The sequence below is a fragment of the Pempheris klunzingeri genome, chromosome 1 (assembly GCF_042242105.1).
Source record: "Pempheris klunzingeri isolate RE-2024b chromosome 1, fPemKlu1.hap1, whole genome shotgun sequence".
Lineage (NCBI taxonomy): Eukaryota > Metazoa > Chordata > Actinopteri > Acropomatiformes > Pempheridae > Pempheris > Pempheris klunzingeri.
This window is the reverse complement of record NC_092012.1, coordinates 2,580,292-2,606,051: the sequence shown is the minus strand read 5'-3', so window position 1 is coordinate 2,606,051 and position 25,760 is coordinate 2,580,292. Positions and strand designations below refer to the sequence as shown.

At 41.8% G+C, this 25,760-nt stretch overlaps 3 protein-coding genes and 2 non-coding genes across 6 annotated transcripts; 4 read left to right on the top strand and 1 right to left on the bottom strand.

Annotated features, from left to right (window-relative positions):
- The first annotated feature begins 686 nt into the window (after window positions 1-686).
- On the top strand, window positions 687-4,480 carry rpl12 (ribosomal protein L12). The gene is made up of 6 exons (XM_070834677.1): window positions 687-833; window positions 2,496-2,569; window positions 2,916-3,014; window positions 3,700-3,781; window positions 3,875-3,961; window positions 4,329-4,480. Exons 1-6 carry the CDS (start codon window positions 797-799, stop codon window positions 4,445-4,447), a joined length of 498 nt encoding a protein of 165 aa, XP_070690778.1. The 5' UTR covers window positions 687-796; the 3' UTR covers window positions 4,448-4,480.
- On the top strand, window positions 2,639-2,765 carry LOC139206748 (small nucleolar RNA SNORA65). The gene has a single exon (XR_011585012.1). It is a non-coding gene; the product is annotated as a small nucleolar RNA SNORA65 (small nucleolar RNA).
- Window positions 4,062-4,188, top strand: LOC139206736 (small nucleolar RNA SNORA65). Its single transcript, XR_011585009.1, has one exon. It is a non-coding gene; the product is annotated as a small nucleolar RNA SNORA65 (small nucleolar RNA).
- A 1,189-nt stretch (window positions 4,481-5,669) lies between the features above and the next one.
- Window positions 5,670-9,714, bottom strand: pole3 (polymerase (DNA directed), epsilon 3 (p17 subunit)). Its single transcript, XM_070832017.1, has 4 exons — window positions 9,347-9,714; window positions 8,258-8,343; window positions 7,990-8,108; window positions 5,670-6,817 (listed from the first exon to the last, which is right to left on the bottom strand). Exons 1-4 carry the CDS (start codon window positions 9,410-9,412, stop codon window positions 6,630-6,632), a joined length of 459 nt encoding a protein of 152 aa, XP_070688118.1. The 5' UTR covers window positions 9,413-9,714; the 3' UTR covers window positions 5,670-6,629.
- A 6,869-nt stretch (window positions 9,715-16,583) lies between these two features.
- kmt5b (lysine methyltransferase 5B) lies at window positions 16,584-24,608 on the top strand. Of its 2 annotated transcripts, none has more exons than XM_070827886.1 (10): window positions 16,584-16,665; window positions 18,564-18,815; window positions 18,903-19,050; window positions 19,184-19,349; window positions 19,486-19,595; window positions 19,783-19,949; window positions 20,312-20,331; window positions 20,446-20,582; window positions 20,806-21,005; window positions 22,411-24,608. In XM_070827886.1, exons 2-10 carry the CDS (start codon window positions 18,653-18,655, stop codon window positions 23,919-23,921), a joined length of 2,622 nt encoding a protein of 873 aa, XP_070683987.1. In that variant the 5' UTR covers window positions 16,584-16,665; window positions 18,564-18,652; the 3' UTR covers window positions 23,922-24,608. The 2 variants fall into 2 exon arrangements, with proteins under 2 accessions (XP_070683987.1, XP_070683980.1); XM_070827879.1 differs by having other exon boundaries at window positions 22,408-24,608.
- The last annotated feature ends 1,152 nt before the right edge of the window (window positions 24,609-25,760 follow it).

Sequence of the window (25,760 nt, the reverse complement as noted above, 5' to 3'; positions counted from 1 at the left end):
TGACAGACTGTCTACAGGTACAGGAAGTCACTCTGAAGTGGAGCGTCTCTTCTAAGCCATCTCTAATTTATGTGCGCCACCATCTTGGTTTTGTGAGGAAATTGTGAGGAGAACCGTGAAAACTCCTCATATCTTATTTCAGTTGAAGGGGTGAATTTATGGAACAGCAGTGAGGGACTGAAAACATTGGTTACTATCATTGTATTATCTTCCGCTTCTATTATTCAGAGGATTACATTATTACTGCATACAGTCATCATAATACACATTAGTGCAACATAAGTAGTTTGCAGTACTTGTACTTTACTTGAGGGTTTCCATTTTATGCAGTTATATACTTCTGACAGGAAACAATGAGTATTTTAATTTACTTTTAATTCGTTGATTAGTATTATTCCTTTTTTAATAACATTTAATACTAATAATACTCCAAATTATTACTTGTAGTGAAGTCATATTACTGTGTGATATTAATATTAGTCATTAATATTAATTAATAATTTACTTGCTGGATATTTCTTCTACCACTGATTAAAAATAGCTAAGCAAACTAACAAAATAAATAACCTAAATGTATAATAAATCCATCCATCCATTGAAGCTACGCCACGAGATTTGAATCACCACCTCTCGCGAGACTTGGCTGCCGTATAAAAGCCCGCCGCGGCCCTCTGTTCAGTCTTTTCTCCCTCCCCGTTAGCGGTGAAGGTGCAACAGTAATCGGTCGTCCCGAGTCCGGGTTCATCCGACACCCTCACCAACCAAGCTGAACTGAGCTCCACCACCAGACATCAACATGCCTCCCAAATTCGACCCCAACGAGGTTAAAGTTGGTATGTTTTCACTGTCATCCGGGTAATAAAAGCAGACGTTTGTTCACAGCCAAGATGGAGTCGTTCAGTGGCCGCTGCTGCCGAGCGGCGCGGAGAAAACGGTAAAGACGGGGCACGAAACGCGGCGAGGAAAGCAAAAAAACATCTTTAACGTCTCTTCTGCATGCTGAAATGTCTTAATCGGGTGATGTTTGATTGACTTAGAGGAAAATGTGTCCTGGGTGGATTACGGGCTCCTCCACGTGGGCCAGCTAGCTAGCATTAGCAGCTAACAGCTAATGCTAGCTGAGTTAGCCTCCTGAATGTGGAGTAAAGACGAGAGTTTGGGGTTAAACTCGGTTGAAATCGCACTATTTGTCTCCTTTAAACTGCTCACACTTTTGTTTGACTTAAATAATTTCCATCTCAGTTCATTTGTTAACTGTAGTTATTGATAAACTGCCGCAGTAACTAGTTTATTGATCATTTAAGTGAAGATTGGTGAATTAATCAAGTAACCAGAGGGTTAATAGTCATTTGTTAGACCTATAGAGTTAGTAGGTGGAGGCAGCACATTAGTACAGTTTGGTGCTTTTCATTTAAATCAGATGGTCTTGAAATTATATTTAATGGTTAATTATCAACTAAAAATACAATTAAAAGGGGAAGTTAAACAAGTTTTACATGTAGATTTTAGGTTTTGAACGTGACTAACCCAATTACATTGAACTAGATTTCATGTGATTGTTTCTAATACAGTGAGGTGTTAATGTTGTGATTAGTTTCCGCAGTGTTAAGTTTAATTTACTGGCTTTATTAATTCATCCACTGAGTTTCTTCCAGTTAAAGACCAGAGTTGTGATGGTGACATTTGGTCCAGAAACATTCTCTCAATTCTTGTTTTCCTCCATAAATGACATCTCTTCCATAATACAGATTATAGAGGGATGAGCTCCACTTAACCACAGTAAGATTTTTACCTGCAGGGTCTAATGAAGCTTTAAACATAGTGAATAATTAAACCATTCCTAATAAACACTATTAAAGCCGCACAGCTTATTGGCAGTCTGCTTGTGTCTTTGGCTTTAAAGTCTAATGTGCTCGTTACAAGTGAAAATGGCTGCAAGCGTTAAAGCATCTGAATGGTATTAATCTAAACTGAAGGTGCTGATGTCCAAAACTTAAACTGTGCTTTATTTCTAATCAGTGAGAGCTGGCCCACCATTTAATATAAGAGTAATATAATGTTAGAACTGCTTCAAAATATAAAGGACTAATCAGTTCATGTGTTTAGTTATAAATGCAAAGATCAATTCAGTCGTCAGTGATTTTATTTTTAATTTCAGTGAGTTTAGAGGCTGTGGATGAATTCATAATTTAATGGCTTGTTTGTGTGAAATTCCTCCTTCATTGAGTGTTTGGTTACAGTATGTGATGTTTGACGCCTACTTGGAATAACTAATAATAATATTCTAGGTGTTCTGTTAATATGTGCCAGGAAAAGAAGAGTCTGATAAATTAAAGGCTGCAGGAGAAGATATGAGCTCCGACCGAGTAGAGAAAATATTTAAATGAAGTTGTCTTATCAAACCTGTTTATAGTCGGCCGTCAGTGGGTGTGTGAGGACACTGGATTGACTGGTAATCAGGTTGTGCTCAGCATCTCTTCTTCTTCTCTTTTCAGTGTTTATGAGATGCACAGGAGGAGAGGTCGGCGCCACCTCCGCTCTGGCCCCCAAAATCGGACCTCTGGGTCTGGTGAGTGTTTTGGATGTTGTTGTACAAACAGAACCATCTAATCTAATAGTTCAGTGTTTTGCTCAGCCTCCCGCCACTATGCCTGTCTGTCCGAGTGACTGAGTGTAATCCAGTGGGGGCTCAGATTGACCCGGCTTTAGGAAACAGGTCTGCTCAAACCGATGGGCAACTCTGTGCCGTAAAGTCTGGAACACAAGCTGAGGCTCCTGTGTGCCGTTATCCTGTCCATAAACTTTTATATTTATTGTATAAGATAATGAAAACATTAGATTTTAAAACATAAATTCTGTAAATTGCATCTTTTTTAGGCATTTAGGTCACTTTTTTCCTTCTGTGTTCTCTCCAGTCTCCCAAGAAAGTTGGTGACGACATTGCCAAGGCCACCGGTGACTGGAAGGGCCTGAGGATCACCGTCAAACTGACCATCCAGAACAGGCAGGCCGCGGTACGTCCTCCCCCAGCATGGCCACATTCAGGGGGCAAACATGTGCTATATGACCCCCCTCAGTTATGTTAAGGGATTCACTGAAGGGAAGCTCTGGTATTTTGAAACCTGTGCAATATTTTTGGATTCAAGATAAGTACAAATAGTAATGGCTGTAATGTTCTTTAGGGCAACTGATCAAAGTAGGTCCACTGACAGCATTATGGAAAGGATCCCTACAGAGAGAGACCTGGAAGATCCTTTTGGTTTAACCACAAACAGCCGTTATATCACTCTCTGCGCACACACCAGACTCTATTCACAAAAACGGTAATTTTACCCAGGAGTTCCTGGTCTACTGCTGCCTTGATCGGTCAGTTTATCTGCATTATTGTGTGACTTTGGTGTTTTTTAAAGGGTTGGTCTGGATCCAACACAATATGTCGCACACAATAATGCAACAAATCAAGGCAGCAGCAGACGAGCAACTCCTCTGTTCTGTGAGGTAAAATCACTGTTTTTATGAATGTAGTCTGGTGTGTGTGCAGAGAGCGATATAACGTCTGTTTGTGGTTAAACCAAAAGGATCTTCCAGGTCTCTCTCTGTAGGGATCCTTTCCATGATGCTGTGAATGTATATAAGTACCCAGCTCTGTGGAGGCCAGGCAATGACCCTGAATAACAACTTCCCCGTTTTTCCTCTCAGATCGAGGTCGTTCCCTCTGCGTCTGCTCTGATCATCAAGGCTCTGAAGGAGCCTCCTCGTGACAGGAAGAAGGTCAAGAACAGTGAGTGACTCTGCAGAATCGTATGAATTTTAAACAGAAGGGAAACACGGCTGAATGAAGTGGATTGACTGCATTTCACCCCTTGTTTTCCAGTCAAGCACAGCGGGAGCGTGACCTTCGATGAGATTGTGAGCGTCGCTCGCGTCATGAGGCCTCGCTCCATCGCCAGGGAGCTCTCCGGTAAGACTTTACACATCAGACAACATCTGCATTTATATTGCCGTTCTCTTAACAGGCTGATGTATTCTTTAATCTAATAGTTCAGTGTTTCGCTCAGCCTCCCGCCACTATGCCTGTCTGTCCGAGTGACTGAGTATAATCCAGTGGGGGCTCAGATTGACCCGGCTTTAGGAAACAGGGCTGCTCAGACCGATGGGCAACTCTGTGCCGTAAAGTCTGGAACAAATCATTTAACTCAGTTTAAAACTATTTAATCTGGATTTATATTCTATTTATCCATAATTAGACTTTATCCTGTTTGTGTACACACAGCTAATGAATGTGTCCCGTATTAAAGATTAAATCTGTATTTTCCTGTTTCCCTCAGGAACCATCAAAGAGATCCTGGGAACCGCTCAGTCTGTTGGATGCACCGTCGATGGCCGCCCTCCCCATGACGTCATCGATGACATCAACAGCGGCAAAATTGAGTGCCCGTCTGAGTAAATGAGGACAAATAAAGTGTTCGTGAAGTGAGAACTTACTGTGAACTGTTCTTTTTTCCTTATGATGTTACAGCCTCAGGTTTTACTATAAAATCTTAAAACCTCAGGATATAAAAGTGTTTCAAGCCAATTTACTGAAGTACTACAACATTAAAGGTCTGAAAACTGGTAATCATCTGTTATTGCAGAAATGTCCCATAAAGTGATGAGGATATAGATCTTAATGCACCCAGATTTAGGCTATTTGAGCATATTTATTTCTTAATCAGATTTCATGTAATGTCTCAATTTGAGACAGCTGGAACAGAATTATTTACTTAATAATCTAAAATGTACATAAAACAAGATAAAAACCAGAAGAGTAATTTATGTAGACCTCAAACTAAGAATAACAGCTTTTCTCCCAGTCAAAATGGTAATCCAAGATCTATTCCAACAATCTGACTGGCAGAGATTGTATTTGAACGTCTACAAGTTTATAGTCTAAACTAAAAGGTGTTTTAATACTCTGACATCAGATCTGTATTTCAATTCCTCAAGAACAAAACTAAAAACAATCACCAACATCCTGGATGTTTGCAGTAAAATTATTGATGGGAAAATGTCCTACATCAGATCTACAACTCAGTTATAACTGAAGTGAGTCACTCTGGCAGTTATTACTATTTTAGTAAAAATACAGTTGTGGATGTGAAGTGAGTTTCTTAATCGTGACTGAGGATCTGAGTCAGAGGTTTCAGGGAACCACAGCCCATCAGAAAGTGCATTAAACAAATGTCCAGAACAGAAGAATACTGAAATATTGGTGTGGTGAATGTAAGTCCGGAATTCCCCAACTTCCCCTCTGGAAGAGGCTTTTCTTTATTCCACGACCTGTGGATCCTCTGCATTAACATCGACAGGTCGTGGATGTTTCAACAACCCCGATCTCTTCTGAATCATAACAGGCACTATTTCATTCTAAATCTAAGAAAAATGTCAATGTAACTCAGTCAGCTGCACTTCTGCAGATTTGGACTTAAAAGACTAAAACTAAATCTGACGTCCTTAGAATTCTGAGACCAAAGTCGGAATTCTGACAACATTCTAAGAATCTATTCTCAGAATTCCGACTTCAATCACAGAATTCCGAACTCTGATACATCGTTCACAAGAGCCTCTCATGTAGAGCAGGACCCAGATCAGCCCGAGGAGGCTTTAGGTCAGTCAGGATTCAGTCCAGCTTTGCTTTTTATACAAAATATTTATTGAAACTCTCAGCCAGTCATATACAATTCTACAAAACAGTACAAACGGTTCAAAAACTCAGCAGATCAGGAAGAGAAAAAGGCCTGCGAATGTGGTGCAGCTGTTCTTACCGGGTCTGAACTTACAGACAATCAGTACTCACATTTAGTTCAGTGTTTGTTTCTAGTATTTTGTCAAACAATGGGCAGGACAAAAAAAAAAGCACCGTGTTACAGAACAAGACACAAAAACCCTAAATTCAAAACCAGCCTGAGATTTTGTACCAAAAGCGTCAGATCTCAGGTCAGTTTGGTGTTTTTGTTTTTCTTGTTCTTTGACCAAGAAGTTTGTGATTTAATGAGCCTCTGGCTTCTTGTATCCAGACATTCGAGAACTTATTTTGTTAAATTAAAAAAAGGGTTTCTGTGAATGTGCTTCCAAGTGTGAAGGTGTAACGGACTCACGAAGCCTTTTTCTAAGAGGGACAGCAGTCAGTCTGCTGCCTGTGTTCTCACTCCCTCCAGTGGTAAACTGACTGCAAAGCTCATTTAGCAGAGTACTAGTTCACTGAGGGCGTCTTTGTATTAAACTTTCTATGGGTTAGGGTTAACTAACTACTGAATATTTCTGTCAAAAAAATCCTGTTACAGCCTTTTTATCAAAAGGTGACACGTATAAAAAAAAAATAATAATAAAAATACAAAATGGACCAAGACAAAGATGAGGAAGTGCGTGACGCAGTGGTTTCTTTGTGCTTTGTTCGTTGGGTTGGAAGACAGAAGCTGCACCGCCACAAGACGCAGGACTGACCTCTAATGAGCTCATCACACTGGGAACCTGGATGTGTTGGTTCGTGTGTGGCTCTGTGATGACCCAGCGTCCCTTAAACGCATCACGCCCGGCCGGCGATGACCTCCGGGGAGGCGACGGGAGTGCATTTTGTCGTCGGAGCCTCGTCAGTTCTCCACCTCCTCCTCCTCCTCAGCGTCGTTCTCGGCTTCAGGCTCCTCCTCCATGCGCTCCTCTTCCTCCTCCTCCTCTTCCTCCTCCCGGCTCTTGTCGTTCTCAGAGTCGGTCTTCTTCTCTTTATCTTTGCGCTTCTGCTCAGACACCTCCTTCTTTCCTTTCTGGCCCTTCTTGTACACTGTTGAGGAACACGTTGTGGTTAATTAAACATCATTAAAATTAGATTAAAGTCAGGAAATAACTTTCAGAGCTTCAGCTTCAGTAGAGCAAGAGTCTCTCACTGCATATTTAAAAGGATAACGGCAGTATTATGTAAGCTGGAGCCTATTTTTATTTGGCTTCAAAAAGACCAGTAGGTGCTAAAACTTTTAGGATTTGGTCCGGTAGATCAGCCTCAGCCAGCAGCTGCAGAACGGCCTTTGGGGCAAGTGCCTCGGCTCATTACATCCACCAAAAGTGCTTCTTTTAGCCGCTGAAAAGATCCCTGCAGAGATAAATCTGTAAGATCCCGTTTGTAACCACAAACAGCTGGTTTGTCGCTCTCTTCAAAAGCATCCAGACTCCATTGACAAAAACAGTAATTTTACTTTGCTGATCATGGGAGTTGCTGATCTACGGCAGACTTGATTGGTAAGTTTGTTTGAGTTATTGTGTGTAACACAAATATTGAGGTGGGTCTGAAGTAGTCCCTTTAAAACTCCAAAGTCACACAATAACACAAAGAAACTAACTGATTGAGGCAGCAGTAGACCAGTAACTCCTGTGTTCTGTGATGTAAAATCACTGTTTTTATGAATGGAGTCTGGTGTGTGTGCAGAGAGCGCTATAACGGCTGTTTGTGGTTAAACCAAAAGGATCTTCCAGGTCTCTCTCTGTAGGGATCCTTTCCATGATGCTGTCACACACTTAGAATAACACTCTGAGTGAGAGAGAGAGAGAGTCAGTGGCTAAAACAAGCATTTTTAGTGGACCTACTTTTATCAGGTGCAGTTGCCCCAAAGGATTAAATTACAGCCTGTTTTGCGGCTGCTGGCTGAAGTGATCTACTGGACCAATTCCAAAACTGTACCCACCAGTCTTTTCAAACTCAAAATATGTGAAAATAGTGTAAATGTAAAAACAGAGCCCAGGTTTAAAAACACCTGAGCTGTTCTGTTAAAGGTTGGACGTAGTGAGGACACTGCTGTGGCTCAGGAAGGACGTGTCCTCACCTGTAGGAAACAAGCCGTTATGTCACGTGTGTTGTTTTTTTGTAATTTGAGCCAGCTGAACACTTAAGTTGTGGTTTAAAGTGCAGAAGTCGGTTTGTTCTTTGTCACATTTCCTTAAAAGCCTGAAACCGTCACTGACCCTCCAAAGCTTCTCGGAGGGGCTCCAGGAATCGTTCGAACTCCATCTCCTCCATCGCTGCCAAAACGTCTCCTGCGTTCAGAGTTTTCCGCTTGGCCTTCATGGCAAAGTTGTTTGCGCTTTGAGAAGATGAACAGATGAAAAAACACTTACTCTGTTTTCTCGGCGTCTCAAATGTGTGAAATCACAACAGAACTTGAATCGAGCAGAATTTTGTGAATCAATTCTCGTCTGTCAGACGATCCAAGTGGGCTGTTTTTATTCTTACCAGGACGTCGCGTACAGCACGAACACGCTGGCAGCTTGGGATATGGCTCTCCTGGCTTCTTTCGACACATTCACCCCATCTGGGAGCTGATGAGAAAACAAACGGTGCGGAGGAGTTATCTCCAAGCTGCAGGACATTTTATCACAACACACAGGCAGGCGGAGAAAAACCACTGAGGAGACCTTTTCTACAAACTGCTCACATTTTCGTGTAAATAATTCTTTGAGGCCAAAAGGGATCAAAGAAACAATAAGAATACAACACAGATATGTGTATAAGAACTCTTCTCTCTCCTATTAATCATGTGACGACCCCTCAGTGTCACCTGATGACCCTTTGGAGGGACCTCACCTGACATGTTGAGACACTTTTCTACGTTTACTTAAGTCACATTATGAAAGGAAGTCTTGTTATTGAGTATTTTTACACTGTTGCATTGCAGCTGTAAAGATTAGTCATGAAAAAACTAACCAGCATCTATTTGGATAATTAATTAATCGTTAAAAGTTACTTTTCAAGTATAAATGCCTAAAATGACACACCGCCAGGTTCTCAAATGAGATTTTCTGCTTTCCTTGGACTGAAATTATAGTAAATTTAATATTTTTATTGTTTATTCAATAATTAACAATTCTAATAATTAAGAAAATGAGATAAATCAGTAACGAACATAACGTTAACGCTTTTTCTTCCACCTCTTGGTGTTTAAGTACAAACAACACAAAGGAATAAATATTAAAATGAGCTATTCAGTGTTTATTCTTTTGCTCCATTTGTTTTGGTTTGCAGGTAAAGAAACACTTGGACCAGTTAAATAGACTACAGACTATAATGTAGCTCACTGTTTATATTTAAACACCCACTCTTTACCCACTTGTACTAAAAGGTAAATGTTTATCTCTATTTATGTCTGTAAAGACTTTAGAGCCACATGTGAAACATTTAACAGAGTTCATTTTCCCACACGTGGCCCTAATCCTCTTCCGTAGTTGTCTGTTTATTTCTGTATTAGTGAGTAACTTTAATCCGGAGTCAGACTCCTTGTGTGTGGACACCTCCTGGTCCTGGTTCTGGTCTCTGTCCACTCACCGCCTCCTTGATGATCCGGGTGATCACCGCGTTGGGCAGGTTCAGATCCTCCGGCCTCTCCGCCATTTCTCTCGCCGCTCACAGAGTCCTGTCGCCGGTCACGGTCTCCTCTCCGCCCGCTGGTGGAAGCTAACCAGTTAGCCGGTTAGCCGGGCTACCTGCAGCAGCTAGCTAACCTTACTAGCTCTACTAGTTACTAGCACTTCCACGGCGATGTTCACTTTTGGCGGGCTGCTATCGATCCGGTCGATTAGTTTGATTGATCAAGAAGTTCAGGTTGTGTTTGAAGTCGCTCGCGTGGACACCAGAACCGATTTGTTTTGGGACGTTTCCCGCGAACCGTCCAAGCACGAGCCCTCCTCCGTCACCTTTCAACTCTGACCTCTGACGCATGCGTGACGCACGTCCACGGTTACGTAATCAACACAGGAAATAACCAGATAAAATATAAAATCAGAATCAGAATTACTTTAATAATCCCCAGGGGGAAATTGCTTTTTGTTACACACAGCTCCAAAAGAATAAGAATAAACTTCAAACACATAGTAATAGTAATAATAATAATAATAATAATAATAATAATAATAATACCACTACTACTACTAATAATATATAACAACATGTACACTCAGAGTGAGGAGCTGTATTATATAATAAAATATAAAATAGTGGAAAGTTAATTTTATCATGTGAACCCAGAGGATTTTTTCATTTATTTTGGTCTTTGTTGTTGTAGAAAGATATCGGCTCATTTATTTACTAAAAGATTGTTTCATATTTTTCCTTTTCCTATAAAAATCTGTTGTTTGGCTTTTTTTTAAAAAATGTCCATCTACCAAAATAAACCTGATGTTATTACTTGCAAAATCACTTATTCATAAATCAAAATTTTCCAATCATAAACCAAATTGTATAATGTTTGAAAATGAAGTCACACAATTAAATTCAAAGTCAAAACACGGAACATACTGTATGTTCCCACTATAACATATTTATGAGCTGATGTGATTTATGTTAATGGTCCAATCTCTGGCAATGTTTGTTCACATGGCGTCTATGTTTGTCACGCTGCTTTTCAATAAAGATGCTGACATCACTGCTTTGATAAGGATTTTTTAATGTTTCATGTTTCATGTTCAGTAAAAACACTCAGTTTCAAGTAAAGGTCTGCAGGAACATGTTACCTAATAGCATGAAAGTTGGAGCTCATTCTGAACGGTTTAGTATCAAACTGCAGCTGATGGTTATTTTCATTCTGGATTCATCTGCTGATCATTTTCTCCATCAATACATTGATTGTTTGGTTTGGAAAAGTCCTTCATAATGTTTGTTGTTTCCAATCAACAGGCTAAACCTCAATGTTATTAAAAAATACACTACAATTATTAAAATAATTCAAAATAAAAGCAGCATATCCTGTCATTTGAGAAGCTGGAAGCATTAAATGTCGTTTAGTTGCCAATAAATTTTCTGTCAATGGACTAACTGATTAATTGGCCAGTTGTTTCAGCTGTACTGTTGAGTGTGAGTTTAATTTATAACAAAACATCATATTTCATAAACTCTTCATATGTTTTGTATGTTAAAGGTAACTAAAGCTATCAGATAAATGTAGTGAAGCAGAAAGTACAATATTATTATAAATTTAAACGTAAATACGTGAATAAATGTAAATCCTGTCACTGTAATTTGGTCATGCTAAAGTACAACAAATCAGCTCCAAGTTATTTCGTGTTATGCGTTCGTGTTTTTAAATTTGAGGTATTTTATCTTGTATTCTGTAGACTGAAGTGTGTTTAAGTCTTAAGTCTATTTATGATGAGCCATGACGTTCATAGGTACATATTATTATAAAGTTTTCCACGCACAAACCTGTATTTTAGGGCTGAGAGAAAAACTCCAGGTTACGCCCGTTAACCGTGACAGATAACGTTTAAAGTGTTTAAAGACCACAGCCAGTCATCAGTGAGCCACAGTGAGACGTCATCATCATCATCATCACGTAATCGTTCAGAGTATTCATCAGCTGACACAGTAAGGCTGCACTGTATGACACCAAACGCTCACTAGAGCACCAACTGTGGATTAATCCGCCTCTGGTAATAGTCCCTGATGAATGCACCGTTTCCTCCTACTTGAGTAATATTTGTTAAAAACTACAGTGACCTACCTAAACTACCTAAACAAATCACCATCTGTTAAAGTGCACATTATATTCACAGCATTTTCACCGCTTTATATTGCTGTCAGACACAGAACTGAGGCCATTCTCTATCTTTATCTGCTAGCTTCAAAGCCACCAAACTCCATTGACAAAAACGGTAATTTTACCGCGCAGAACCAGGGAGGTCTCTGTACTACTGCTGCTTTGATCTGTGAGCTAACGCTGTTCATATCTGGACCAACCACTTAAAACACCAAAATCACAAATTAAAACAAGAAATTTAACCAATCGAGGCAGCGGCAGACCAGCAACTCCTGTGTTCAGCAAGGTGAAATAAATTACTGTTTTTGTCAATGGAGTCTGGTGGCTTTGAAGAGAGCCTAAATGGATAGAAAAGATCCCGGAAGAGATAAATCTGTAAGATCCTGTTTGTAACCAGAAAGAGCCGTTATATCGCTCTCTTCAAAAGCAACCAGACTCCATTGATAAACACAGTAATTTTACCTTGGAGAACATTGGAGTTGCTGGTCTACTGCAGCCTTGATTGGGAAGTTTGTTTAAGTTATTGTGTGTAACACAAATATTTGGCTGGGTCCGAAGTAGTCCCTTTAAAACTCCAAAGTCACACAATAACACAAAGAAACTAACTGATGGAGGCAGCGGTAGACCAGCAACTCTCAAGTCCTGCAAGGTAAAATTACTGTTTTTGTCAATGGAGTCTGGTGGCTTTGAAGAGAGCCTAGATGGATAGAAGGACTTCGGTTCCCCATCAGAGCTGTCTGATCTTAAATATAGAATACATGTACACACATATAGCATTTTCTGCAGCCCTCGTCCAACTGTGGACACCTCATATAACCCCACTTCAAATTATCCCAACTGACTTGTGTGTGGAGTGGTTCACCTCAGTGGGCTGTCCCATCATTTAAACGTAAAACCAAGAGGCCACGGCGAAGTGATAATACTTCCACTCGCCTCGTCACACATATGCTGAATATTAAAAACTCCACTGGGCAGACGTACAGCTCAGCTCACACCTTCGTTTCAAACCGAGCGGAGAAGGTCAGGGTTTGTTGGGGGTGGGTGGGGGGTATTTAGGTGGTTTCCATGGCAGCTGGCTTCCTCGCGCATGCAGGAGGCGATGCAGCCCACACGTTGTAAACCACTCTGTAGAGTAGGGATATGCAGTGAAAGGTGAATTTCGACGCCCACCAGGTTCAAGCGTCTGTAGCTGTTTTTCTGGGCAGCGCTCCAGGATACTAAAATTTCTTGAGCTGAGGTATATCGATGTTGATGGAAATATCACTGCTGCAACACACACGTCCATTGTGCTCAGCTAAATGGTAATTCTGTTATTTTAAAACCTCAGTCCTATTTTTATTTTTTTAGAGACATATTTTGGTGTTTAAGTCACCAGACTCCATTGACAAAACACAGGAATTCAACGCAAACAAACTAAGTGAACGAGGCAGCGGCAGACCAGCAGCTCCTGTGTTCTGTGAGGTAAAATCACTGTTTTTGTCAATGGAGTCTGGTGTGTTTTGCAGAGAACGATATAACGGCTGTTTGTGGTTAAACCAAAAGGATCTTCCAGGTCAATTAGCAGTTATATCGTTCTCTGCAAACACACCAGACTCCAATGACAAAAACATTAATTCTACCTCACTGAACCCAGGAGTTGCTGCATGTTGAATCCATAATATACATAAAACTGTAAATCCTGCTTCAACAACTCTTTCCATCAGACCCAAGTGTCCAACATGATAGCATAGACTGAATAACTGAAGTATCTTTAAACCTGGGCCCCATTTTTTTTTATTTTTTACATATTTTGGTGTCCACAAGACTGGCAGGTACAAAAAGTGTTGGAATTGGTCGACGAGTGCCGCCAAAATAGGGTGCAATATCTGTCATGTGATCCTTTGGGGCAACTTAAATCAAAGTAGGTCCACTAAAAGTGCTTGTTTTAACCACTGACAGGCTCAGATTGTTATTCTAAATATGTGACAACATTATGGAAAGGATCCCTACAGAGAGAGACCTGAAGATCCTTTTGGTTTGACCACAAACAGCCGTTGTATCACGCTCTGCACACACACACCAGACTCCATTCACGAAAACAGTAATTCTACCTCACTGAACCCAGGAGTACTATCGCTGCCACGATTGATTGGTTAGTTTGTGTTACTGTATGACTTTGGTGTGTTTAAGAGTTAGTTCGGATCGGAACCAACGTGTTAAAACGCAAAAGTCACAGCAACTAGACCAGCAACTCCTGTGTGTCACCCTGGAAGTAAAATCCCTGTTTTTGTGAATGGAGTCTGGTGTGTGTGCAGAGAGCGATATAACGGCTGTTTGTGGTTAAACCAAAAGGATCTTCCAGGTCTCTCTCTGTAGGGATCCTTTCCATAATGCTGTCACACACTTAGAATAACAATCTGAGCCTGTCAGTGGCTAAAACAAGCACTTTTAGTGGACCTACTTTGATCGAGTCAGGTCAATCGCTGTTTTTATCAATGGAGTCTGATCACTAAGACACCAAAATATGTGCAAATAAGGACCAGATTTTGAAAAACAGGAATTAAACATGTCCACTAGTTGCAGCAGGTGTGAAGATGATTCTCTCTTTAAAAGATTTTAAAGAAGTTTTCAAGGAGAGGTTCATATTACATCAATCCACAGATATCAATGAACAGACTATCACACCTTTTCTCTCTTTACAACAGCCTCAGTGTATCTTCACACATCACTAACAGGTGTGATAAAGGTATTGATCGCTGTTTTTGGACAATACCAAAGACACACCACCACCAAAGACCACTAAAAGTGCTTGTTTTAGCCACTGACAGGCTCAGATTGTTATTCTAAATATGTGACAGCATTATGGAAAGGATCCCTACAGAGAGAGACCTGGAAGATCCTTTTGGTTTAACCACAAACAGCCGTTATATCGCTCTCTGCGCACACACCAGACTCCATTCACAAAAACAGGGATTTTACTTCCAGGGTGACACACAGGAGTTGCTGGTCTAGTTGCTGTGACTTTTGCGTTTTAACACGTTGGTTCCGATCCGAACTAACTCTTAAACACACCAAAGTCATACAGTAACACAAACTAACCAATCAATCGTGGCAGCGATAGATCAGCAACTCCTGGGTTCAGTGAGGTAGAATTGCTGTTTTCGTGAATGGAGTCTGGTGTGTTTAAAGAGAGCAATAAAACGGCTGTTTGTGGTTAAACTAAAAGGATCTTCCAGGTCTCTCTCTGTAGGGATCCTTTCCATAATGCTGTCATTATGCTCTCTGCAAACACACCAGACTCCATTCACAAAAACAGTCATTTTACCTTGAAGAACATGGGAGTTGCTGGTCTACCGCTGCCTCGATCGATTAGTTTGTTTGTATTATTGTGTATCTTTGGTGTTTGACTTCGGTGTATGTTATCAGACACTTGGAATAACAATCTGCTCCTGTCAGTGGCAAAAAAAGCACGTTTAGTGGATGTACTTTATCATTTAGACTCCAAAATATGTAAAAACAGGTTTAAAGAAAATACAGAATCTCTCATTTAATGTTCATCTTGGTGACTGCAACATTAACTCTGATTATATTTAAGGTTTGCATGATTTAACTGTGGTGCATTCAGGAGAGTATAATTATAATGGCCTATTTTAAATGACACATGCGTCTGAAAACCTATTAAATATGAATAGTCGGCAAACTGACTCCATGTATTATTATAAAAATACATTTTAGAGGCTTTTATGTATTTCATAATGACTCTAGATCGAACAAATAGCAAGACGACCACAGCCCATGTGACATGAATGAGGTAATATTAATAAAATAGAGGACAAGGACAAAATATCTTATTTCTTATCTGTCTGATCAGCAAACTGCATGATAAATTAAAATAGTCACATAATGGATAATATTAAAGTGGACTTATAACAACACCATCACGTAATAATAATTTTATTTTTATTTATTAATCCACTAACCTCAGCACTTGATCCAGTGTTGTTCACTAACGTTAGCAGAACTGGGTTCAGGTCTTATGCACCTTTTTAAATAAACCTGCCCTCAAACTGGAGTCACTCATCACCGTTAGATAAATTAAAAACCTTATTACCTGATGTCTTTGTTGATCTGCTTCATGTAACCGACTCATTATTTATTGTTATAGTTTAATTTTTTATTGTCTAAATATGTTTTGTGTTTTGTTCTGTGTGTTTTTGTGAATGTTGCTTGTTCTCTCTTGTGAAAGAGATCTTAATTTCAATGGGTTACTCATAATAAATGAAATAAACGGACTAAATAAAGATTAAATAAATAAAATTAATAAAAATACAAAGTCTTGAAGCAATAATGTCCAAACACTATCATTCATTAATTAGAACTGGTGGAAATAAATATCTCATAATGATCCCAGACTGATGGGTATTAACTTTTAATTAACTATTTTAAATGCAATTAAGGATAAATCAGTTTTAATGGAACAGTTAGCTTCGGCTACATGCTAACACAGTGAGGTTCTGCAGTAGTAGAACCAGCCTGTTCTCAGCCTCCACTGCCTGCATTAACAAGAGATGAGTGAAGGGAAGGGAAGGGAAGGGAGGGGACGTCAATGGGAGAACATGTCATAAAGTGTCAGGTCTGGATGTATGTTCTAGCAGGGTTCTAGAGGGGTTCTGTGCGGGTCCAGCGGGTAGAACCCACCGCTGTCCGTCCTCTGGATCCTTCAGTGGAGGGGTTTGTTTATGCAGCACTACTTTTGTGTACATCCGACAAGTACTGGCACACACTAAGATGGGGATTTTCGACATCTTCTTTTAAAAATTAGAAAAAAGTCTCCAACAATGTTCGTTTTTTGAGTTTCAGGCTGATTTTTCGGGCGCCGTGGCTCCTTTCGGTCCCGACGGAGGAGAACGGGTGCGTATTTGCCTGGATCTACTTTCTCTTGGACGGCTGTGCTGCGCCCTTCTCTCGCTCTCGCTCCGGTGCTAGGCCGCCATCTTGAATTTTAATGTTAATTTCCCAAAAAAAAAAAAAAAAAATGTGTTTCCTGTGATATTTTCGTTTAGGGTGTCGTGCCAAATGTGGATTAGTTTGATGAGTAGTGTTTTATTTCGCCGTTGTTTCGCGGAGCCACCTGGTGAGTAAACGCTGTGTTTGTTCCGTTTCTGTTGTCGACTGGAGACATTTAACGCTCCCAACGCGTGAACGGAGCTCACTGCTATTTAACTGCTAGCTATCATGATAAATAACATTAGCTACCTGCACTGAGCCGCTGGCTGTGGTGGCGACTGTTCATCGTATCTGTTGACCTATCGGCACTCAAACTAACTTTTAATTCGCTTCCAAATTATAGATTTATCCTGTTAAGCTAGCTAATGGCTTCCGTACATCAAACAACCAAAGCTAACGCAGTGTATGTTAGCCAGCGTTAGCTAGCTAGCTAGCTAGCTGCTCTCCTCCAGTGTGTTGCAGTCAGTTAGCATAACGTTAGCTCCTTATTTACTGGGACATGTGTGCAAATACAGCTGTTTGCTATTGTCGTCAAATACTTGATGCGCATGTAAGTGAACGGGAGAAGAGGTAACGACATTGTGTTTGTATTGACTGTTGTGGTGTTGCCTTGGCTGAGCTAACGAAGCTAAGTTAGCAGCCTGCTGAAGTTTAGTTTGATGCTAGCTGGCATCAGTTGCTAGCTAACACAAAGTAAGAAGTGCGGTAATGTCGGATAATTCACCACGATTTTGTACTCTGAATACTGTGAGTTTTAATAAGTGTTATTAAGTTAGTCACAAGGGGGTTTTGTGTTGTGACTGCTGGCAGCTTGGATGCATAAGTGTGCATGAGTGACTGCATTCTCCTGTAATACTATCATTAAATATTCACATCATTAGAATATAATGGTAATGTTCCGGGTTTTGTGTTGAAGTACAAGTTAACTGCTAGTGTTTCTGAGGTTTGGTCAACTGGCTGGTTTTGAAACGGTCATGGCACAACGCCGGCGTTTGCTGCAAGCTAGCCACCACGGCCGAACATCTCCCTGGCGTCGCCGTTGGTGGTTAGCTCCATGCTAACGCTGGCTGTATGGGTGGAGAGACGACAGTTAGCAAACAATGCAAGCTGTATTGATAACTCCGATACAATCTCGGCCCCAGCTGTCGGTGTGGCCTTCCGGGTTTCCACGGCCGCCCCCGATCCCCGTGGCGTGCTGTGTTTTAACCGTGGCTAGCGTTAGCCTCTGGGCTAAATAACGCCAAGCATTTTATGCATCGGTTGCAAATAAGATGATGCTCTTTGCGACGCATTTTCGGTGTGAATGCCACATTACCGGGACGATAGGAGCGTTCACGCTGCACCACGTGATTATGCAACTATAAAGGTGGACGTGAAGTGAGGTGATTATATGATCCATAAATTATGAAAGCGATACTTTAGATATACGGATGAACCAAAGACGTTACTGTTGCACTTGACAGTAAGCCAGTGCGTTATTTGGGGTTACCACTGAGCGGCGCTGCAGGATCATTTTAGACTAGTTTCACCAACACTGCTTCCCTCTGTGTCTTTGCCCCACCATAGTGTAAACAACACCAGCCGCCTCTGGTTGGTGAGCTGACTGATGCTGGACACAGTTTGCACTTCAGCAGCTGCCAGTCGAAGGTTTTGATGGTTGCAGAGTATTTGCAAGCCGATGGGCAACCTTGTCCAGGTTGTTTTGGACAAACCTGCAAAGCGGCCAGACCACACATTTCAAGCATTCACTCCGCTACACACCTGATCATGTCTTGAGTGATTGTATCCCAGTGCCATATTTATGTTTAAAGCTTATGATCACAATCAATGTAGCGTGAAGTGTAAACAGGGCAACGAATAAAGAGTCTTAATTCATTCTCAGGTACAAGGAGAATACAGCTTTTTAGTTGTATGAGTTTTTTTCTGTTTATTTTTGTATTGGCAGTCTTTGAGCTAACAACAAATCCACCTGCTACATCCTGGCTGTGCATCTCATACTGTGTGTTGTTTCTGCTTTGTTTTCAGGTTTCAAACTGTAGACCCCAGTCTTCCCCACGCAAGAGTGTTTCTTCATCTCGGAGACTAAATGCAACTGGACCAGGGGGCTTGTGGGCATGAAGTGGCTGGGCGAATCCAAGAACATGGTATTAAATGGCAGACGACACGGAAACAAGTTGACCAGCGAGCAACCTGTGAGCCAGAGCCAGACTCGCTCTCAGCACTCACAGCGGGCTTCCCTGCGCCACAACAAAAACAGAAACCGAAGATGTAGCCGCAGTGAGTTGAATGTGTGAGAAGCGTATAGATTCTTCGTGTGTACGTCACGTCCGCTAGCTAACGCTGGTCTGTGTTTGGTGTCTACAGGGTTTAATGCAGCCAATCTGGAGGCAGAGAGACGCTATGTGCCCTCCTCAGGAATGACTGCTAAGGAGTTGTGTGAGAACGATGACATGACCACGAGCCTCATCCTGGATCCATATCTGGGCTTTCAAACTCACAAAATGAACACCAGGTATCGTATCAGTCATTTTGGATCATTCTTATCGATGAGCACAGACGCCTTCATTTTCCATCATGTTGTATTTTATTTCTGATTTTTTTTTTTTTCTCCTTTCTTTGCTTTGTTTTGTGCCAATCGTTTGCAGATTTCGACCAATCAAGGGAAGACAGGAGGAGCTGAAGGAGGTCATCGAGCGCTTCAAGAAACACGACAACCTGGAGAAAGCTTTCAGAGCTTTGACGTCCGGGGACTGGTCTCGAAATCTATTTCTCCACAAGACGAAAGCTCAAGAAAAGCTTTTCAAGCAGCATGTAATAATAATAACCATGATAATAATAATAATAAATAATAATAACAATAATAATATCTAAAATCTAGTCTGTTTTTCTTCCAGCACCTCAGTTGACCGACCAAACAGCCAGATGACTAACTTTATGTTCTGCACAGGTGTTTGTGTACCTGCGGATGTTTGCCACAGACAGCGGGTTTGAGATTCTTCCTTGCAATCGCTATTCATCAGAGCAAAATGGAGCTAAGATAGTGGCAACAAAGGAATGGTGAGCACGTGCTGTCATCTGTTCTTCCTGATTATATCAGCACCTCTAGTCAACACTTTGATTCGCCCTCCTCACCCTTAAATAGATGCGTCTTAACTGTTCTAACGTCTCCATCGTGGACACCTTATGACTGTAAAAGCACGTCGGCACATGGTAACAAGTCTGTCTGCCTTGCTTTGTTTTCCAGGAAAAGAAACGACAAGATTGAGTACCTGGTGGGATGCATTGCAGAGCTTTCAGAGAGCGAGGAGAACTTGCTGCTCCGGCACGGCGAGAATGACTTCAGCGTCATGTATTCAACCCGCAAGAACTGTGCACAGCTGTGGCTGGGGCCGGCTGCGTTCATCAATCACGGTATTACGGCCCAACAGTCTCTACTGACTGGCTGTCACGTGTTATTTTTCTTCGTCGATTAATCTGTAGAGCATTTTATTAGTTGATTGTGGAAAAATGTCGATCAGTGTTTCCCAAAGCCAAAGATGACGACGAGAAAACAGAAAATATTCAGATTTAATAAAGCTGGAATCAGAGAATTTAGATTTTTACTCAAACCAATTAATTATCAAAATAGTTGGGGATTAATTGTTGCAGTTCTAGAAGTGGACATATGAATCTGTGGGATTGTTTTCTTATAAGATAATTCTTGATCTCCACTCATCCAATATTCTCCATGAGCATACTAACTTTGTCTTTCTGCTGGTGCCTCTTTTTTTCAGATTGTCGGCCAAACTGCAAGGTAGGTTCCTTTTTAACAGGTCTCCTCAGGAATCACAGGATCAGCTGCTGCTCAGTGTGGAAGCTCTGTTAATAAATGTGTGTTTGTCTTTTTGTTGTTGTTTTTTTTGTTCAGTTTGTATCGACAGGGCGGGACACGGCCTGCGTGAAGGTTTTGAGGGACATTGAACCGGGAGAGGAAATCTCATGTTACTACGGAGATGGTTTTTTTGGGGAAAACAATGAGTTTTGTGAATGCTATACGTGTGAAAGGTATGTTTTACTACATAAATGGTAAATACATACGGTCTTTTAGGTGTTATATGTAGTGTGTCATAGTTCAGTCATTTAGTAGGAATTTCTTTTGATTCATAAGATGCAGATAAGCTGTTTTTAGCCAATACAACACAGGAAAATATGAACTCAGAGCAGTTTAATTCGTTCAGCTTTTCAGTGACGTTTTATCTTTTTTATTTGCTGTGTTGTGGTCGTGCAGACGGGGCACTGGTGCTTTCAAATCCAAAGCTGGGCTGCCAGTGGAAGTGCCGGTGATCAACAGCAAGTACGGGTTGCGGGAGACGGACAAGCGTCTGAACAGGCTGAAGAAGCTGGGCGAAGGAAACCGGAGCTCAGACAGTCACTCTGTAGGCTCCCACACCGACGTCGACTCTCAGGAAATGCCAAAAACACATCAATGTAAGAAGAGCCCCCAAAACATGTGACCCGTCTCTTCGTGCTGTTGCTGCACAGATTCACATCCCCAAACTCAAAAACTGGGGAACAGGCAGTGCAGTTCGGTGACGATAAGCCATAAAATATACATTTCTCTAATGAACCCTCAACCCCACTTCAATAAAAACACCCTACTGGCCCAGGCGAGTGGACTGTGATTGGCTATTACCTCTGACAGCCTCTCTCCCAGCCAATCAGGTTCGATCCGGTCCATTCTAGCCTTTTACCCCCCCTCCAAAGGATGAAGCTGATGCAGACAAATGTTTTAAAATAACAAATGATTCATTTGGCGCCATCGGTTGCCTGTTATCTGAGCCGAGTGAGCCTGAAGGCAGCAGAGAGAGCGGCCACTGAGCCCAGCGACAACAGTTCACTCAGTCCAGTGGAGCTGACGCGTTCAGACAGGAGACGGCGGGGACGAGATCAGCAACGCTTGGCTTCGGCCTGTATCAGATGTGCTGCATAGGGCTCCGCAGCTAAGGAGTAGTTTTGTTTCCAGTTAATCTGCCGGTTATTTTCTAAATTTATTATTTGCTCTATGAAACGTGCAACATCCTGGAGCTCACCGTGACCCCATCAGATGTCTCTGTTTGTCCGACAAACAGCCAAAAATATCCAGTTTATTGTAACACAAAACCAAGAAAGAAGCTAAATTTCACATTTGAGAACTTCTAACAAACTTTTTTTAATAGTTGTGCTTGAAAAAAGCCTTAAACAACCAGTAATTAAGTAAAGTGTAATAAGTGTCGCAGAACAAAGAGCTTCACAGGAGTACAAAAGTATTTAAAAACCATAAATAAGATCATAAAAACAGTAAAAACAACAATCGGCAATAAGAAATAAAAGAAAAAAAAAAGAACTTTTATCTTCCACAAAGATGAAAAACTACAAAAATGATAAATGTTGTTTCTGTATTCTTTTTTTAAACCACTAGTGGTATAGTTTATATATAGTACACTATTAAATTAAACATTATACTAACTATAATCCTTATATGAACATTATACTTTACATTTAATGCTATAATATTATACTAATTCATACTAATGACTGAAGGATGGTGTTTTAAGAGGCCGAAGTCAGAGGGACCTAGGTTTGTTTTGTTTTTTTTAAGTTTCCACCCCAACAAGTGTCAACAAAAGTCTGTGGTGCAGAAGTTGGTGAATTCCCACTCTGTCCCTGCTGTGTAGTATCTACATTTGATTCTCTTGTCTTTATATACAAGTTATATTATGTAACAGTCGCTCTTTGTATAGTTTATTATAACATCATGTTTGATTCAGTAAATATCACCCAGACAAAGAGTGACCTCGTATTTCTGTTAATGTTTTTATAAATACCTAATGTGCGTTTTGTCTTTTCCCAGCAGCTGCCAGAAAAAGAACATCATCATCATCATCTGGCCTGAAGTATAAAAACAGGACTCAATCCAGACAGACTTTGTCCAGAGCCCTTACTACCTCATGTTCAAAACAAGGTCGTGTAAACAATAACAGGGTACCAAAGAGACTAAAATCCCAATCCAAGCCTTCACTAAGTAAAGTCCAGTTGCGGAGTCGCAGGCGGGGTGCAGAGCCCAAGGCGTTGGCCAAAGGAGAGGCTTGCCAGCTGGGTCTCAGGGACTCAAAGGTGTCGCTGTGTAAAGGCGTCACCGTCAAGAAGGAGAAGGACGGACAGGAGCTGGTGCAGCAGACACTAGGCCAGCGGGGCTGCCTCACCCGTCACGCTGCCAAGGAGAACGGCAATCTACCGCATGTGCAAAGCAGTGAGGGCAGCCAGTGCTCGACGTACAGAACTCGCAGGTCCACAAGGACCCTGGTAAAAGCCCAGCAGACGGGAACTGGCGTTAAGTTGGAGCCCAGTGCTATGGACGGCCTGAGCCCAGTCCCTGGTGGAGTGGTCATTAAGACGGAGCCAGCTGACATGGAGGAGTACCTCCACCATGGAGTCGGGCTGGAGCAGTCGGCTTTGGACGCCGGCTATGCCCGAAGAGGCTCGTGCACCAGGCGGAAACGGCTGACACGGCTCAGGACGGAGCGGACGATTAAATGTGAGGACTCGTATGGCGAGCCGTACATGCCGGTGGCCTCTGGCCACGCCGCAAACTTCTCAGACTGTGGTAATGTGCTGCTGAGCTTCGCCGACCGGCACAGGGACTACAACGGGGTGGCCAACGGCGGCAAATCCCTCCGCAGGGACAAGGGTAAGAGTGGCTGCAGGTCACAGGACAAGGGGAAGAAGAAGCGCCGGATCACCAGATACGACGCTCAGCTGATCCTGGAGAACAACACCGGCATCCCCAAACTGACGCTCCGCCGGCGGAGGGACAGCAGCAGTAGCAAGACCAATGACGCCAACGACCCCATTGGCTCCTCCAACCTTTCTGCCTCTTCGGTCAACTCGGCCTCTTCCAGCAAAATCAGCATCAAGTTCAGCAAGGACCACGACAAGGACAAAGGCAGCTCGTACATAGCCAAACTGAATAACGGCTTCGCTCCTGTGGTCCACAGCAACGCCACCAAGCTGAAGATCCAGCTGAAGAGGGAGGACGATGCACGGAGAATATCCCAGACCAAGGCCGACCAGATGTCCTACAACGGGGACATGGGTCAGAGTCTGGAGGCCAGGAATGGTGGACATCGGACCCAAAAGGTCCTGGCGGACCCTTCCTCCGAGGAGGACGAGGAGGAGGAGGAGGAAGGGGACGACGAGGGGGAGGAAGAGGAGGATGACGATGACTACTTCGACAACGAGTTCGAAGACGATTTCATTCCACTTCCTCCGGCGAAGCGCCTCCGACTGATCGTGGGTAAAGACTCCATAGACATCGATATCTCCTCCAGGAGGAGAGAGGATCAGTCTCTGAGGCTCAATGCATAAGCTGTGGAGCTCGTCAGGCCCACCTTCCCCTGTAAATAAAGACGACTCGCTAATCAACTGTTGTGTTGATGTAAAAGAAGTACAGTAATTTAAAAACAAACAAAAAAAATTGCTGAAAAGTTAAGAATCCGAACGAACGTTACTAGAGGGTGCTGTTGTCCTAAAACAAATCTCTGTTATTCACTTAAGTTGTGTTTGTTAAGTTTCTAGTGTAATTTGAGTTCTTTTTATAAATACAAAGTACATTTAAGCAGAAGTTTACTCACCCAGTACATTTCTCTGGCATTTAATCTGCACCCCACGCTAAAAGTTAACTTCAGGAGTTTGTCCTCATCGTTTCTGTAAAACTTTTGGCCGTATTTTAAGTGAAAAACGAGATTTTGTTTTAAGTTCAACTATTCCTTTAAGTGAATGCACTTGTTATATTCATAATGGACATGGATATTGTAGAAAGTGTACAGTATGGTGACTATCCCCTCTGTCTCATAGGCAGGTTTTTATTGAACTTTGATTTCTGTCTCATAGTTTGTAACTTTTGTGTGTGGCGCACCGTGCTGAGCGCGCAGCAAGGTGTGGTTGGTCCAGAGGCATTATAAGATCAGTCAGTCAGTTCATGTGGGTTCAGCTGCCATGTTCTCATTATCCCAGTAGCTTTCCTGGTAAAGACCTGCTTCAGTTTCAGTCATTCATTAATTGTCAACAGGATGTACTGTGTAAGTTAATCATGTGTCTCTGTAAAGTCCAATCACACAATGTTGAACCTTTTTTGTTTTTTTAAAGGAGAACTTCTTTTGTTTTTTTGTTTTTTTTAAACCTGGGCCTCATTTTTACATATTTTGGTGTCTAAGTGACTGTTTAGGATCATGGAGAACAACTCTTAGTCAAAATATCCACTGACAGGCTCAGATTGTTATTCTAAGTGTGTGACAGCATTATGGAAAGGATCCCTACAGAGAGAGACCTGGAAGATCCTTTTGGTTTAACCACAAACAGCCATTATATCGCTCTCTGCACACACACCAGACTCCATTCACTAAAACAGGGATTTTACTTCCAGGGTGACACACAGGAGTTGCTGGTTTAGTTGCTGTGACTTTTGCGTTTTAACACGTTGGTTCAGATCCGAACTAACTCTTAAACACACCAATGTCACACAGCAACACAGACTAATCAATCAATCGTGGCAGCGATAGATCAGCAACTCCCGGGTTCAGTGAAGTAGAATTACTGTTTTCGTGAATGGAGTCTGGTGTGTGTGTGCAGAGAGTGATACAACGGCTGTTTGTGGTTAAACCAGAAGGATCTTCCAGGTCTCTCTCTGTAGGGATCCTTTCCATAATGCTGTCACACACTTAGAATAACAATTTGAGCCTGTCAGTGGATCAAACAAGCACTTTTAGTGGACCTACTTTGATTTAAGTTGCCCCAAAGGATCACATGACAGATATTGCACCCCATTTTGGCGGCACTCGTCGACCAATTCCAACACTTTTTGTACCTGCCAGTCTTGTGGACACCAAAATATGTAAAAAAAAAAAAAAAATGGGGCCCAGGTTTAAAGATACTTCAGTTATTCAGTCTATGCTATCATGTTGGACACTTGGGTCTGATGGAAAGAGTTGTTGAAGCAGGATTTACAGTTTTATGTATATTATGGATTCAACATGCACCAAAACCACGTCCAAGTGTTGACGCACAAATCTCACATGAAAGAAAAATCATAATGAAACGTCGGCCGTAACAATATGTGCATGAGGAACTACAGTGTGTGTGTTTTTAGTTCGCCTGCAGTCGTCACACATTCATGAGCGCTGCAACGGCGTCGCACAATTTTTATTT

Bases quoted from the DNA above. Each gene is read 5' to 3' on its own strand.
- rpl12 (XM_070834677.1), top strand. From the start codon at position 797: ATGCCTCCCAAATTCGACCCCAACGAGGTTAAAGTTG. The intron at 2,570-2,915 runs GTGAGTGTTTTG...TGTTCTCTCCAG, and splicing joins AAATCGGACCTCTGGGTCTG to TCTCCCAAGAAAGTTGGTGA. The intron at 3,015-3,699 runs GTACGTCCTCCC...TTTTCCTCTCAG, and splicing joins TCCAGAACAGGCAGGCCGCG to ATCGAGGTCGTTCCCTCTGC.
- pole3 (XM_070832017.1), bottom strand. From the start codon at position 9,412: ATGGCGGAGAGGCCGGAGGATCTGAACCTGCCCAACGCGGTGATCACC. The intron at 8,109-8,257 runs GTAAGAATAAAA...ATCTTCTCAAAG, and splicing joins GTGCTGTACGCGACGTCCTG to CGCAAACAACTTTGCCATGA. The intron at 6,818-7,989 runs GTCAGTGACGGT...GTTCCTCAACAG, and splicing joins CCTCCGAGAAGCTTTGGAGG to TGTACAAGAAGGGCCAGAAA.
- kmt5b (XM_070827879.1), top strand. From the start codon at position 18,653: ATGAAGTGGCTGGGCGAATCCAAGAACATGGTATTAAATGGCAGACGA. The intron at 19,350-19,485 runs GTAATAATAATA...TGTTCTGCACAG, and splicing joins AAAAGCTTTTCAAGCAGCAT to GTGTTTGTGTACCTGCGGAT. The intron at 20,583-20,805 runs GTATGTTTTACT...GTGGTCGTGCAG, and splicing joins GAATGCTATACGTGTGAAAG to ACGGGGCACTGGTGCTTTCA.